The sequence below is a fragment of the Trypanosoma melophagium genome (genome assembly GCF_022059095.1).
Source record: "Trypanosoma melophagium isolate St. Kilda chromosome Unknown ctg4segment1, whole genome shotgun sequence".
Lineage (NCBI taxonomy): Eukaryota > Euglenozoa > Kinetoplastea > Trypanosomatida > Trypanosomatidae > Trypanosoma > Trypanosoma melophagium.
This window is the reverse complement of record NW_027125179.1, coordinates 180,549-195,351: the sequence shown is the minus strand read 5'-3', so window position 1 is coordinate 195,351 and position 14,803 is coordinate 180,549. Positions and strand designations below refer to the sequence as shown.

At 40.3% G+C, this 14,803-nt stretch overlaps 8 protein-coding genes across 8 annotated transcripts; all 8 read left to right on the top strand.

The window, feature by feature from the left end:
• Positions 1-515: 515 nt before the first annotated feature.
• On the top strand, positions 516-1,825 carry LSM04_002866 (Aminotransferase; the record flags this gene model as incomplete). Its single annotated transcript, XM_067338947.1, has 2 exons — positions 516-1,380; positions 1,422-1,825. The coding sequence occupies 2 exons, from the start codon at positions 516-518 to the stop codon at positions 1,823-1,825; spliced, it is 1,269 nt and encodes a 422-aa protein (XP_067187799.1).
• Positions 1,826-2,463: 638 nt separating this feature from the next.
• On the top strand, positions 2,464-3,735 carry LSM04_006049 (Aminotransferase; the record flags this gene model as incomplete). Its single annotated transcript, XM_067338946.1, has 1 exon — positions 2,464-3,735. The coding sequence occupies one exon, from the start codon at positions 2,464-2,466 to the stop codon at positions 3,733-3,735; it is 1,272 nt and encodes a 423-aa protein (XP_067187916.1).
• A 919-nt stretch (positions 3,736-4,654) lies between these two features.
• On the top strand, positions 4,655-5,455 carry LSM04_000498 (Protein of unknown function DUF938; the record flags this gene model as incomplete). Its single annotated transcript, XM_067338945.1, has 1 exon — positions 4,655-5,455. One exon carries the CDS (start codon positions 4,655-4,657, stop codon positions 5,453-5,455), a length of 801 nt encoding a protein of 266 aa, XP_067187700.1.
• A 296-nt stretch (positions 5,456-5,751) lies between these two features.
• Positions 5,752-6,138, top strand: LSM04_007920 (uncharacterized protein; the record flags this gene model as incomplete). The annotated part of the gene is made up of 1 exon (XM_067338944.1): positions 5,752-6,138. One exon carries the CDS (start codon positions 5,752-5,754, stop codon positions 6,136-6,138), a length of 387 nt encoding a protein of 128 aa, XP_067188007.1.
• Positions 6,139-6,609: 471 nt separating this feature from the next.
• LSM04_003450 (uncharacterized protein) lies at positions 6,610-7,011 on the top strand (the record flags this gene model as incomplete). The annotated part of the gene is made up of 1 exon (XM_067338943.1): positions 6,610-7,011. The coding sequence occupies one exon, from the start codon at positions 6,610-6,612 to the stop codon at positions 7,009-7,011; it is 402 nt and encodes a 133-aa protein (XP_067187827.1).
• Positions 7,012-7,724: 713 nt separating this feature from the next.
• Positions 7,725-9,914, top strand: LSM04_004860 (uncharacterized protein; the record flags this gene model as incomplete). Its single annotated transcript, XM_067338942.1, has 2 exons — positions 7,725-9,162; positions 9,532-9,914. The coding sequence occupies 2 exons, from the start codon at positions 7,725-7,727 to the stop codon at positions 9,912-9,914; spliced, it is 1,821 nt and encodes a 606-aa protein (XP_067187874.1).
• Positions 9,915-11,092: 1,178 nt separating this feature from the next.
• Positions 11,093-12,178, top strand: LSM04_007639 (Methyltransferase type 11; the record flags this gene model as incomplete). The annotated part of the gene is made up of 1 exon (XM_067338941.1): positions 11,093-12,178. One exon carries the CDS (start codon positions 11,093-11,095, stop codon positions 12,176-12,178), a length of 1,086 nt encoding a protein of 361 aa, XP_067187993.1.
• Positions 12,179-13,492: 1,314 nt separating this feature from the next.
• LSM04_008200 (uncharacterized protein) lies at positions 13,493-14,455 on the top strand (the record flags this gene model as incomplete). Its single annotated transcript, XM_067338940.1, has 1 exon — positions 13,493-14,455. One exon carries the CDS (start codon positions 13,493-13,495, stop codon positions 14,453-14,455), a length of 963 nt encoding a protein of 320 aa, XP_067188022.1.
• Positions 14,456-14,803: the final 348 nt, after the last annotated feature.

The following is a 14,803-nucleotide window of genomic DNA, read 5'->3' as shown; positions in this document are numbered from 1 at the left end:
AGTTGTGGTGTCAACAGTTCCACTCCCTTTTTTTATTTTATTTTGTGTTCTAATTTCCTCTTCACGCATGTGTGCGTGTGTGTGCGTGGTGTGTGGAACTTGCACGTGCACTCTGTTTGCACGGTACCCGGGCCCCTGTTGTTATTCTTGTTGCCAATACCACAGCCCCATCCTCGCGGGCTTACCCGGGTGTTGGGATGGAACAACAAATAAGGTGGCCAGCAGGGTAAACCGGACCCTTTAGATGGAGCAACACACAGAGGAGTGTAAAAATGGAATGAAGGAAACAATGGAAGCAAAAGCAGTAGAGAGACAGAAAGGAAATCAACAACAGATGAAGAGAGTAGCAATAAAGAACATGTGCGATCTGATGCTACCCGTGCTGTGTCCTGCTGTACTTTCCCCTGCTTTTTCATCTGACTATTTGTGAACACACTGCGAACAATCTTGCACTTGTTAAAAGAGCATTCAAGCGCATTTAGAAAGCCAACAATAAGACAGAAAGTAAACGCACAATGAGCTCCTGGGAGGTTCCGATGTCGACTCATGCGAGTCTTGTATTCAACCCCATCCGCACGGTCTCCGACAACGCGAAGCCGTCGCCATCCCCGAAGCCCATCATCAAGCTCTCGGTGGGCGATCCGACGCTCGACAAGAACCTCCTCACACCGGTGTCACACAAGGAAAAGCTGAAGGAGGTGATTGACACGCAGGACTGGAACGGGTACCTCCCGGTGGTGGGGGCCCCGGAAGCACGCGATGCCGTTGCAACGTGGTGGCGCAACTCCTTCGTCCATAAGGAGGAGCTCAAGCAGGCGATCGTGAAGGAGAACATTGTGTTCTGCTCCGGCGGCTCACATGGCATTCTCCTGGCCATCACGGCAGCCTGCGACAGGGGAGACTACGTGCTGCTGCCGAAGCCTGCCTTCCCGCATTACGAGACGGTGTGCAAGGCCTACGGCATTGGCATGCACTTCTACAACTGTCGGCCGGACAAGGACTGGGAGGCCGACCTGGACGAGATCCGCAGGCTCAAGGATGACAAGACGAAGCTGATGATCATCACAAACCCGTCGAACCCCTGCGGCAGTAACTTCAGCCGCAGCCACGTGGAAGAACTTGTGCGGCTCGCAGAGGAGCTTGAGTTGCCGATGTTCGCGGATGAGATCTACGCGGGCATGGTGTTTAAGGGCCAGAACCCCAACGCCGTCTTCACGTCTGTTTCCGACTTTAAGAGCACCGTCCCGCGAGTCATCCTGAGCGGCACTGCGAAGAACCTCGTCGTTCCTGGATGGCGCCTGGGCTGGCTGATCTGCGTTGACCCGTGCAACAAGGCACGCAAGTACCTGGAAGGCCTGCAGAAATTGGCGATGCTTGTGTGTGTGGCCCCAACACGCTTGTGCAGGGTGCGCTCTCCGAAGCACTGCTCAACACCCCGCAGAAGTACTTCGACGACAACATGCGCCAAATCGAGGAGAGCGCCATGTACCTCTACACCCACCTCGGTAACTGTGTCGGATTGGCGCCAACGATGCCTCAGGGCGCCATGTACGTGATGGCCCGCATTGATTTCGATAAGCTGCGTGACATCAAGACCGACGTGGAGTTCTTCGAGAAGCTGCTGGAGGAGGAGAACGTGCAGCTGCTGCCGGGAACCATCTTCCACGCGCCGGGATTCTTGCGGCTGGTGACGACACGGCCCGTTTCCGTGTATCGTGATGCTGTGGAGCGCATCAAGGCGTTCTGCCAGCGCCACGCCGCTCCGAAGGCAGCTGCTGCGCGTTCCGGCGAGGCCGTGCGGAACCCCGTTGGCCAGGCCTCGTAATTACGACGGCCGGTGTGTGTGTGTGTCTCTGGTGAAACACGAATGAACTACTTTCACACATATGTATACCTCTCTTGGTTTTGTGAGTATTTTTTATTTTTGATTGTAGTATTTCTTTGTTGTTGTTGTTGTTGCTAGCGATTATCTGATGTGTTGTTGTGTCAAGGGTTTAGGAATCCTTTTTTGGTTTTTCTTGTTCCTCTCAGACTAGTAAATGTTATAGGATATTGTTTTTTTTAGTGGTGATTTTCTGTATTTTCTTGGGACCCTCCGAGGTTAGTAGGTATATGAACGGGTTATTGTCGTTTTTTTATTTGTTTTTCCATTTTGGTGATGAATATGAGCAAGACGATTCTTCTTTTTTTCGCTTTGAAGTGATGTATCTCGAATAGGATGCATTTACTATTTTTTCTTTGTGGGTTGGTTTTTTATGCCGTTTCCTTTGTTTTATTTGATCTCTGTTGTTTTTGTGAAGAAATGTGTTTGTTGTAGTAGCTGTGTTTCTTTTTTTTTGCCTGAGAGCTGGTTAGTAACTCTGCTTCTTTTCTTTTTTTTTCGTTTGCCTGTATTCGTTATTTTTTTCTTACGTTTTTGCTTTGGTTTGTAAGAAGGTTTTTTTTTAGTGGATATACTATCTTATGGCACGCTCTTTTAGGGATCTTAAGGCCTCGAACCGAAGCCTCCGGTGCAAGAATGAACTTTTCAGTTTGGTACATGAGTTGAATAAAAGTTCTGCGAGTGCACCTGCTGGAAAATCACTTATTTCTCTTGCTATTGGTGATCCTGCTCTGGATGGCAATTTTCTTCCTCCTGATGAGCTCATTGCAAGTGTTGTGGACTGTGCTAAATCTACTCGCTGCAATAACTACACTCCCTGTGCTGGAATAACCGATGCTTGCGAGGCTGTTGGGGAGTATTGGATCAATCGTTTTGCTCCTAATATGAAGGGAGTTAAGATTCCATCTGATCATGTTTTTCTTTGTTCTGGGTCTTCCGATGCACTCGCTGTTTCTATTGGTGTCCTGTGTAATCCTGGAGATAATATCTTGCTTCCTTCTCCTTATTTCAACCACTATGGCACTATTTGTCGTTACTTCGACGTTATTCCGAAGTTTTTCCGTTGCGATCCTGAGAAGGAATGGGAGATGGATCTTGATCATCTGCGCAGTCTTGTCGATGACAGAACACGAGCGGTGTTGATAAACAACCCATCCAACCCTTGCGGTAGTAATTTTAACCGTAGACACCTTGAAGATTTCCTTCGCGTTTGTGAATGCCATTATCTCCCCGTTATTGCGGATGAGATTTATGCCGGTATGGTTTTTAAGGGAGAAGACCCTAACGCCGTTTTCACATCTCTCGCTAACTTTGACACAAGTGTACCACGACTCATCGTTGGGGGAATCTCTAAGCGCTTCAATGTACCGGGATATCGTTTCGGGTGGGTGTTGTTGTTTGACCGCGATGCCCACGCCGCACGTTTGCCAGACGCTATTGAGTGTCTTGTCACCCGCTCTCTTATCCCACACAGTGTTGTCATGTATGCAATTCCCAGCATTCTGCGTCATACACCGCAGTCGTACTATGAGGCATGTAATGCACAACTGGAGGCGGGCGCCAATGCGCTTTATGCGGCTTTATCGAAATGCCATGGACTTCGCCCCACACGTCCACGCGGGGGAATGTTTCTCGCCGTACGACTGGCCATGGAGGAACTGGAGGAAAATGTACGCAATGATGTCGCATTTGCCTGTCGATTGGCGGCGGAGGAAAACGTGCAGGTCTTTCCAGGCGTGGCGTTTAAAATGGACAACGCCCTCCGCATAACGGTATCACGTCCACTACCGCTTTTAATGGAGGCGGCAAGTCGTATTCAGGCATTCTGTGAGCGACACCGACTGCGAAAATAGAGGGAGTAAGAGAATGGGAATGGTAATGGAAAGAAAATGGGAAAGAGAGAGAAAAGAAAGAGTATATAGCGAAAAGAAAAGGAAAATATCTCGGTGTAGGAAAGAGGGGAAATTTGAAGTGATTATTATTTAGAAAGCGCTTGAAGTGATGTGGAAAGAAGTACATGTCAGTGGGATGGGGAAAAGAAAGGAAAGTATGAAGCTATGAACGAATGGGTGGAATGTTAGCGATAAAAAAGAAGTACTTGTTTTCTTTGAGTCTGCGAAAATTGCTTGAATTCGATATATATATATATATATGTGTTCAAGGTATCATGCTATATATATTTTTTCTTTGGACACTGCCTATAAAAACGCACACAACTAATTTTCCAAATTGAAAACAGGTACATTATCATTAAGATTCATGCCGAAGGGGGAAAAAAAAAGGTAGTGAAACTGCACTTGTTTTGAGGATAAGATTTCCTTATTGACGTTTTCTTTTTTTTTGTACGGGCCCTTTTTTTTTTGTTTGTTTTGTTTTCGCGTTTCTTTCTTTCATTTCTTCTATCCCGACACGTGCCTTTTCTTACCCTTGGTTTCACTCTCTACTTCATTACTCTCTGGAACAAATTAATGTGGTATATAATTGTTTTCTGTGAGGGACGAAATATTTCTTTTTTATTATTGTTCAAGGCCCAAGGCAAAAAAAAAATGCCGTATAAAAGTGAAGTGCCTTATAGAGGTGTTTAACTGGCAGAAGAACAATAAAAATTCAGGTCAATCAAATGTATGAGATGTAAGAATAACATTATATATGTCTGATTTTTCTTTTTATTTTTTGTTTTATTTACCGCTGTTATCGATTTCTTTCTGTGTCAATTAGCGACTAGCACATAAGGAAGTACAGAGAAAAGAAGATACATACCTAAACAAAGCAATGCATGTTGAAAAGCCCCATTATGATTCCTGTGACTATAACAGCAAACCTATAGGGGATGTCTTTGAGGAGGTATTGCAAAGGGGAAAACTCAGCTCTGCCACTACTACTACTACTACTACTACTACTACTACTACTACTACTACTACTACTACTAATAATAATAATAATAATAATAATAATAATAATAGAACTATTTCAAAAGATAGAGTTGGTGTGGATGTGTTGGAACTTGCCTCCGGCAGTGGACAGCATGCTGTATACATGACCCGCCGCTTTCCACCAACTGCGATTGCCCATTGGGTCTGTACAGACTTACCAGAGGTGCTGCCGGGTATTACGCGCTGGTTAACGGAGGATGGGAAAGATCGGATCGCACTTGTTAAGCAGCCATATGCATTAAACTTTTTAGATACAGAAAAACAATGGCGAGAAATACGTCAATTGGCTCTTTATCCACATATGGGGTACGATCTTGTGTTCACGGCAAATAGTTTTCATATAGCATCATGGGAGGCGTGTTGTTCGCTTTTTCGACGTCTTCCACTTGTGGTGCGTCCGGGTGGTTTATTTATTGTGTACGGGGCCTTTAATTATAATGGTACTTTTACCTCTGATAGTAATAGACGCTTTGATGCGTGGTTAAAGCAGAGTCAGCCATATCGTGGAATACGTGACAAGGAGATGGTGGAATCTCTGCTGGTAGAAGAAGGATTTACATTAGAGAAGGATTATGATATGCCTGATAACAATCGCTGTCTTTGCTTTCGTCGTCAAAAAGGCGTGGAAACCAAACAGTGAAGTTGGTTTATGCATATATATATATATATATATATATATATAGGATCTACCCAATTTGGTATTATAACCTTCTTTTCCTCTTTTTCCGTTCTTCCTTTTTTTTTCTTTTTTTGATTTCTTTCTTGAAATAACAACAAGTTTTCATTTGTTCAATATTTTCTACTTCGTCTCTCTCACTCTCTCCATCACTCTCTTTACCTCTTTTGTGGATATATATATATATATATATATATATATATTATTTTTCTTTCCTTTCGTTTTCTTCTTATTGTTTGAATAGAGTTACGGGAAAAAAGATGCCGCGGGCATCACGAAGATCTGCTAAACAGACAGAACGCACAGACAACAACCCGCAGCCAAAAGTAAAACCCATTCGAATTCGCATCGCCCCAACATGTATGCAAATGATACCACTCGTACCGCAGTATCTTCTGCGATATGAACAGGAACAGCGGCGGCAGCGGTCTGCGGAAGAAATGGGTATCGTTGAAGTGGAAAAGAAACGTATTCTCTCTATACGCTTTACGGATGTATGTATGGGAAAACGTATATCGAGTTTAACGGCGGGAGTGAGAAGAAACACAGAGTTGCGTTTTTTGCCTGTTACGTGGAATGTAGAGAGTGTCGTGCCGTTAAAGTTTGCCGATTTAACACCTTTGAATAGTTGTTTTACGTTTGTCTGAGAAAGAAAGAAAAGTGAAAAGAAAAAAGTTCTCTTTACATTGATGGCATTTGACGGATGAATGGATCTATTCACTTTTATTATCGATCCAAAAAAAAACAATATGTGGAAATCATGACATTAGTGTCCTTCTATCCTTTCGTTTCGTTTTTTTTTTTTTTTTTTGACTCTTTCGCAGGGGGAGTATTTCTGTAATTTCACATAACCTCTATGAATTATAAGGATTTATTATGATTCCTATATTCTTATTGTGTTGTCGTTTCTTTCTTCCTTTTTTCCTTTTCTTCTATTTCTCATTCCCTTATCTTTCTTTTTTTTCTTTTCTTCTTTGTTGATCCTCTGGTTGATTGAAACTGAAGAAGATTCATTTTAAGTAAAAAATCAAAGGAAAAAAAATAAAATAGAAAATAGGCATATTATATATATATATATATATATATATATCAGTCTTAAATAAGGGTGAAAACAGGAAATGCAAACAATACAACGGGATAAATCATCCCGATCTGTCATCTTTGAAGATTCATCTATGTTAAACGCAGCAAATGGTAATATATTACCAGAATCAACAATTAGCATTATAACAGAGATTGAAATGCAACAAGGAGGATTCAGTAATACCTCGTTTCCAGATAATGATCAGGAAAAGGATAAGAAGCATGTAAGTTGGTCCGAGTGGTTTGGTCAGAATCTTTCAAGTCTCTTTCGTAATGTATACGCGGGATGGAATGCGGCCTTTTGGTTGGCGTGGGAACACCGTTTGTATGAGAAAGATATCGATTTTTTTGCAGATCAAAGTAATGAAGATAATGATATGCGTAATGGGAAAAGAAACAGACGTTCTTCATGGCCTGATACTCTCGAAGAGGTTTAAATGAACTCGAGGGTTTTTTTTCTTTTGTATTATTATTATTATTATTATTATTATTAGTATTGGTATTATTAGTAAAGTGAGTCCCTCTGTGGGAAATAATCAAAAAAAGAGGTGATGTAAACATACCATTATTAATTTTTTCCTTGATGTGACGAGAATCAAATCTCTTTTTTTTTTCTTTTTTTACTTCCATGTTGCTTTTAATGTTTAATTTCGTCGTATTTACGTGTTTTATTGTTTTTTTTTTATTCTGCTGTTGGTATGCAAGTGAAGTATCCTTGTAATTACGAGGCTTTTTTTGTTATTGTTGTCTGGAAATAAAATATCTTCAAGTTTTCTTTTTTTTATTGTTTTTACATTGGTAGTATCTTATATTCTCTTCATTTGCTTGTTTGTTTGTATATTTATTTTCGCTCTTCTCTTCTCTTTTCTCTCTCTCTCTCATATATATATATATATATATATATATATATATATATATATATATTGATATATCTGTTTATATCTATCTATATCCCTGTAAATATTCGCTGTGTATTTGGGCCTATAACACGATATATCATTAAATACCCTTATTAATATTACTACTATTATTACTATTACCATTTCATAACAGTAATTATAATAATAATAATAATAATAATAATAATAATAATAATAGTAATACTATAAAATATTATTATTAACTATTCCTGGTGCCCATACATCCCACCATGGTGAGTATGGGTGTACGCCGGCGGGAGGAGCACTATGCCCCTATCTTTATCCCATCAAAGGGACGATCGCAGAGTGAACGGGGAACGATCGCATTATTGATTCAAGATCAAATTCCATTCACTGTCGTTGTACAGCAGGAAGAGGCGGTATTGTATGAGAAATCGATAGATCGACTGGTGGCGAAGTACTGGGGCGATGAGATTGTGCTAAATGAACAACAAAATCCATATCCATATCCATATAATTATCTACAAAAGAATAAATCTGTACTTACATTAGATATGGATCTCACCGCCATGGCAGACTCACTAGATATTGATGTATTAACAACAACATCATCGTCATCATCATCATCATTGGATAAAACACTGCAGGAGAAATCTTCCCCCATCTTATTATCTCCCTCTTATTCTTCTTCACTGCATATTCCACCACCGGCCCAACCCCCGCGAATTGCATTAGATGTACGGCAACTCTTTAAAGTGGAATCACTTCCATTATCTGATCAAGGTATATCGTATGTACGTAATTACATTCTAAAGAAACTCGTACCAGAGACATTTGCCAAACAACAAAGGCAAACACAATTATCATCAACACCAGAATCACCGTTAACGGATTCCTATTCCTATTCCTATTCCTCACACTGTAATGAAGATGTATCATCTATATTATCTCCCAGAGAAGAATGGTATTGGGTGATGGATGATGATATTCAACGTTTCTATCTTGCCCATAATGGAAAGAATCACCCCATCACTCCACGCCGTCTCTTTACAGAAGTTTATACACGTTTACAACAGTTAGATCTCACGGTGTGTGATGTGCGGCAAACTGCGATATTTTCACTTGACTACGCCCGCTTTGCCTACACCTACGGTGATCGAGATGTGGCATTAAATAGTTATAACAACATCGCCTCTCTCTTTCATCATAATATTATTCCAACAGAGTGTACATATCGATTTCGTATTCGCGAAGACTACGACTTTACACTGCAGCTTATCTCGCATGGATTACAAACCGCCCGTTTTCGCAATCTCTCCTTTGAAGTACCGGGAATGGCTGAGTTATCGGGTGGAATGACGGAATACTACAAAACACAAAAAGAAGATATTCGACAACAAAATAGATTGTTTATTCATACCTGGCCGGCGGTATCGCATGAATGTATAAAGGGAAAAGGGGCACTGGAACGGGAAGATATTCGGGTGCGGTGGGATTTACTGCATCCAAGGAAGAATGCGAATCCCGCTGCCACTTTACAGTCCCGTACACCTTTGCAAGTAAAGCGAAAAACAAACAAGTGTGTTTCCCAACATGTTTCTATGGCGGAAATGGAGTTGACAACAGAATCTTGTGGAAAAGGAATCATTGATAATAATAATAATAATAATAATAATAATAATAATAATAGTAATAGCATTAGCAATAGTACTAATGGTAATAGTACTGGAAGCCCACACACGTTTGTGAAGAGGAAGCGGCAAAATGCATCTAGCTTTACGTCCTCATTAGAAGATAAGAAAGAACAGGAAAAAGAGAAACCACAAAAGGATCTTATTATTATGGTTAATAATAAAAAAATAAAAATAAATAATAATAATAATAATAATAATAATAATAATAATAATAATAATAATAATAATAATAATAATAATAATAATAATACATCCGATTCCCAAGAAACAACACATAAAGAAGAAAACGAAAAACGCGAAACCCCAATAGAATCTAAAAAAACACCTCCTGGTTGGAAAGGATATGCACTGCAGTACTGGCGAGATCTCACATTAGCGGAAGCAGAGCAATTACACTTACACCGCATTCCAGCCGATAAACTTCGCATTGGACAAACCGTCGCCGTAGTACCGCCGCTCTTCGAACATCAACCATCTGTGGTGGAAGCCGTACTCGTTGATAAGAGTGTTAGGAAGCGGCGTAGAAAAACGGGAAAAATAAGAAAAGAAAAGAAAAACGAAAACGAAAACGAATCACTCGCCAGGGAAACTGAAAGTACGACGGTGGAAACAGTAATGGAGTGGACGGCGGTGGCTCGTGGATTGCCGTTGTTGACTGTAACGCACTGTTACGAGATTCCAGACGTGGGCGTAGATGTGGCAGCGGCCGCCGTGGATGCATTCTTTGAAAAGGAGAAAATCAAAAAAGAGAAAAATGGAATATAAATCCTTTAATTAATAGATGAAAAAAAGGAGTAATGAGTGTTTGGAGAAACGAAGAAAAAAGCAGAAGACGAAAAGAAACTATTAGTCCACTAATCCATATATATATATGGGGAGTGGAGTTAAATTAAATTAAAAAGAAAAACATTTTTTTATTTTATTTTTCGTTTATTTTATTTTATATTACTTCATATTCAATTCTACTTAATCATAGAGAGAGTTGTGTACATAAATGTGATTGGCCCTATCCCTTAAGAAGAAGGGAAAAGGGGTTTTCTTGAAATCACTGATAATTGTGATATGGGGAGGTAAACTTTTGGTTTTTCTTTTTTGAATTGTATTGTATGGTTTTTTTTTTTTTTTGATATTGTTATTGTTTTAAATCCGCTATTTGGATTATAACAACATAAAGATGTTCAGTTCTTTTTTTTTATATTTTTCGTTTGATTTCAGATGGGCTTTATTGAATTTATCTCTCCTTCTTTCTTTTTTTCTCGTTCTTTGACTTTTAATGCTATCGAATTATATGCCTTTGAACCACGTCTGTAATGATGGATGCGAATAGGGAGATTTTTCGAATCTTGTGTATGATCTATTAACAACGTGGTGCCAATTATTATTATTATTATTATTATTATTATTATTATTATTATTATTATTATTATTATTATTATTATTATTATTATTATTATTATTTTCATTCTCAATCAATCAATGAATATGTAGTTTCGCATCTGTTTAATGTTTATAGATACGTGAAAATCATAACTATATATGTATATTGTATGTACGAGAATATTTACATTATTTTTTTTCGCCTTTGTCTGTGTTTTATAAGTATGATATGCATATATAGAGTTTCCTTTCGGCTACTTATTACAGTCTTGTTGAGATAGCATCCATGAGTATTGATGGGCTTTGTTCTTTCCGTGTATTACTTTTGGTTTTTTAAAGAAATAAAGAAAAAAAGAAAAAAACTCATTGGTTCTACATTTACACTCCCTTTATCCTCTCCTCTCCTTTCCTCTCTCTTTCCCTTGTTGATATCACATTTTCTTTCTTTTTTTTTTTTCTCTCTCTCTTTATATATATATATATTACCTATATTTATATTATATAAAGATTTCCCACTTAAATACTCTCTACAAACAAAAAAACACAAACAAACACACATTTCAGCCATGGCCTCCGGTGCTCGTGATACACTACCACTTAACATTATGCGCAGCCGCAAGTCGAATGAAGTCAACAGCGACATCAGCGCCACTGCCGATCGCTTCCGTCAACGCTACGAAGGCAAAGACGCCTCTGTGCACGGCCGCAAGGAGGAGACCACCACGATGGTGAATGAATACTACGACCTCGTCACAGACTTCTACGAGTACGGCTGGGGACAGAACTTTCACTTTGCCCCTGCCTACACCGGCGAGACGTTTTACGAGTCTCTCGCCCGCCATGAGTTCTTCCTCGCCTATCAAGCCCAATTTAAACCAACCGACACGGTGCTGGATCTCGGCTGTGGTGTCGGCGGCCCGGCTCGTAATATCGTCCGCCTCTCCGGCTGTAATGTGATGGGGGTGAATAATAACGAGTATCAAATCTCGCGGGCCCGTCGGCATGACACACGGCTGGGAATGAACAGTAAGATTAACTACACCAAGACGGATTTCTGTGATATGTGCTTTGGCGATAATGAGTATGATGGGGCCTATGCCATTGAGGCAACATGTCATGCCACCGATAAGGTGAAGTGCTACAGTGAAGTCTTCCGTGTGATTAAACCCGGCAGTTACTTTGTACTGTATGAGTGGTGTACCACCGACAAGTATGATCCCAGCAATGAGGAACACCGCCGTATTCGCCACTGCATTGAACTCGGCGACAGTCTTCCCGATTTGGAAAGTACACATCAAGTCATAAAAGCGATGGAGGCGTCTGGATTTATTGTGGAGGAAAGTTTCGACATGGTCGAGCGCTTTGAAACAGGCGCCCTGAAGAACAAGGCGTGGTATCAACCCTTGCAGGGAAATTACATGTCATTAACGGGACTGAAATCCACACCGTTGGGCCGCTGGGTGACGAATAAAATGTGCCGCGTGTTGGAGTTCTGCGGTGTGGCGCCGAAGGGAACTTACAAAGCGACGGAGATTCTTGAAGAGGCGGCGGTGAATCTTGTGCGGGGTGGGGAGTTGGGCATATTTACACCCTCCTTTTTTGTGAAGGCACGGAAGCCACTCCCAGGGGAGAAGCCGCCGAAGAAGAACTAAATATATATATGTATGAGGGGTGATGGGTGATGGGAAAATACGAAAAGGTAAGAGAGAACAAAGAGGGAGGAAAATTAATAGAGAAGGGAAGAGAGAAATAGAGAAAAAAAATATATACAGAGAGAGAGAGAGAGTCTGCTTGCCCTTTGGTTTTTTTTTCTTATTTTTCATTCTTCTTCTTTTATTTTCTTTGCTTTTTTTTTCTTCTTCTACTTTGAGTGCGTTCCAGTAACTACTTGCTTTGGGGGAGTGGGTGTAGAAAGCAAAGGAAAACGAAAGGATTGAAAAGAAGAAAAAATAATGAAAAAAAATAATAAAATTAAAGGAAAAAACAAGAAAAAATATATTTTTTTTTAAATATTACCGGAAAATGAACCGAAAAAAAAGAAGAAGAAATTAAATTTTTTACATGCACAAAAGGGACAATAACGGAGATGAACTCCCATTGTCTTTTTACCATTTTTTCTGCACTGAATGAATTAGTAACTAAATTTCTTCTGATTTATGTGAAAATTGTTGAAGAAAACTCTTTTCTGTTTTTATTAGCTTCTGTACCCATACATATATATTACAATATATATATATATACATATATATATATATATATATATATATATGTGTGTATATGTCTGCGTGTTTGTTCCAATGTTCACTTCTGTGCGAATATGTTTGTTTGTTTTTTATTTTCCCACACCATACCACGCCCTGTACAAATAAGATTGGCGCAAAAGAAGCAAAACAAAAAATAAAAAAACAATGATTATATCTGCTACGAAATGTGGTAAGACAAGGAGTGGGTGTGAGGGGAAAAATAGAAATACTTGACAAATATATATATATATATATATATATATATATATATATATATATATTACCTGTCATTGCTTTATTACACAAAACTCCCTTTTTTTACTTTCTTGTTGTTGTTGTTTTTTTTTTTCTTCTTCTTGTTTGTTCCATAGTCATACTCTGTCCTATACGCATATACCTTTTACGATATCAGGGAATCAAAACGACAAGGAGGGCCCGAGTATCGTGAAAACGCTGAAGAGAACAGACAAACCTCACAGAACCCAATAGAGTCCACAATAGCAAATAACAAGAAGAATAAAGGTCTGAAACTACTGGTAACTTGTAGAAGGAAGTGGAGGAGGAGGAGGAGGAGAGTTATTTAGAAAAAAGAAATAGAGGGGGAGAATACGTGAGTGAGTGGGTTACTTGAAAAAAAGAGAATCTTGACAAATAAAAAAAAAAGAGAGAGAGAGAAGAGAAGTGAAGGAAAATTTTGGAATTTATTTAAGGTACTATTGCGTTATGTTGACCCCAGAGCAGTCAAGTCTCGCCGAACATGCGTTTCGCACATTAGACCGTAAAGGCGATGGTTTGGTTCCACTTGAGGATATCTGCCGTGTGTACGATGTCTCTAAGCATCCACGTGTAAAGGAAGGTGCCATGGCCCCATCCGCCGCACATGAAATGCTTATTTATCAATTTGGCTCATGTGCAAAGGAGCTTGGCGGAGTAACACTGGATGTATTTATGCGTTTTCATCAGCGCATGGCGATGGAGGCCGAAGAGGAACGCATTGCCGATAAAGAAAAGTTCCTAACGGATGTTATTGCCGGTGTCTGGCGTATTGGCGAACTCCTGCAGCCCACATTCATTCGTCCCGTTATTTCGATTAACGGCTTCCCAACTGGTATTTACGCGACCCAACACATGTCACTTGTCTGGCCAGATCCCGATGCGGGCAATGAGGCGTATGTATTACGAGTCATTCGCGATGTGGTGTTGCCGGTCTTTTCCCGCGGGGATTTGCCGCCGGAGTTGCGTGGATTCTTTGCATACCCCGCCGAGTTGGCTGGCATGCGAATTGTAGAGGTTCCCCCGCAAATTGCACTGCAGCGGTGGTTAGACTTTGTGTGGGAGTATGCGGAGGGGCAATACGCCGGGGTGCCGGGAATTATTTCCGCCCGCGTGGATGTGGAAGTCCTGCCATCGTATTTGCGGGATCTCATTATGGAACACACCGCCGCGGTGCAGTTGCCCGCCGTGCGATTTCTGCCCACCACCCGTGCGGTCAATCCAATGTATAAATGCACGAGTCAGGAGTACGGCTACGGTGTGGATGAGGAGGTGAAGCATGTGCAGCGGTGGAAGGAGAGGACGTTTGATGGAACGGCATGTGGATTGATTTATCACGGTCTTGTAGGGAAGTTTACAAAGCAACAATATGGTCAATCGCAATCGAATGCGGCTACTGGTATTAACCTGTAAGTCTCTTTTTTGTTGTTGTTGTTGTGTTTTTCTGAAAGTTTGTGGATTGTGTGAGAAGGAAAGAGAATTATAGCCTATCTATCTACCTCTCTTTTTTCTTTTTTTTTTTTTCTCTCTCTCATGTTTGGTCCCATATGAGAGAATAGAGAAATAGATGTTTATTCGTGGGACTTTTGGAAAATATGTGTCTGTATCTGTGCGGGTGTGTGCATTGTTTTTCTTTTTTTTTTCGTATTGGGTGGGGATATATTTTTCTTTTTCTTTTGTAAACCTCAACTGTGATTTTCTTTCTTCCTTCTTTTTTTTATTTTGTTATCTTTTTTTTTTGTTATCTTACCTTTGATATGC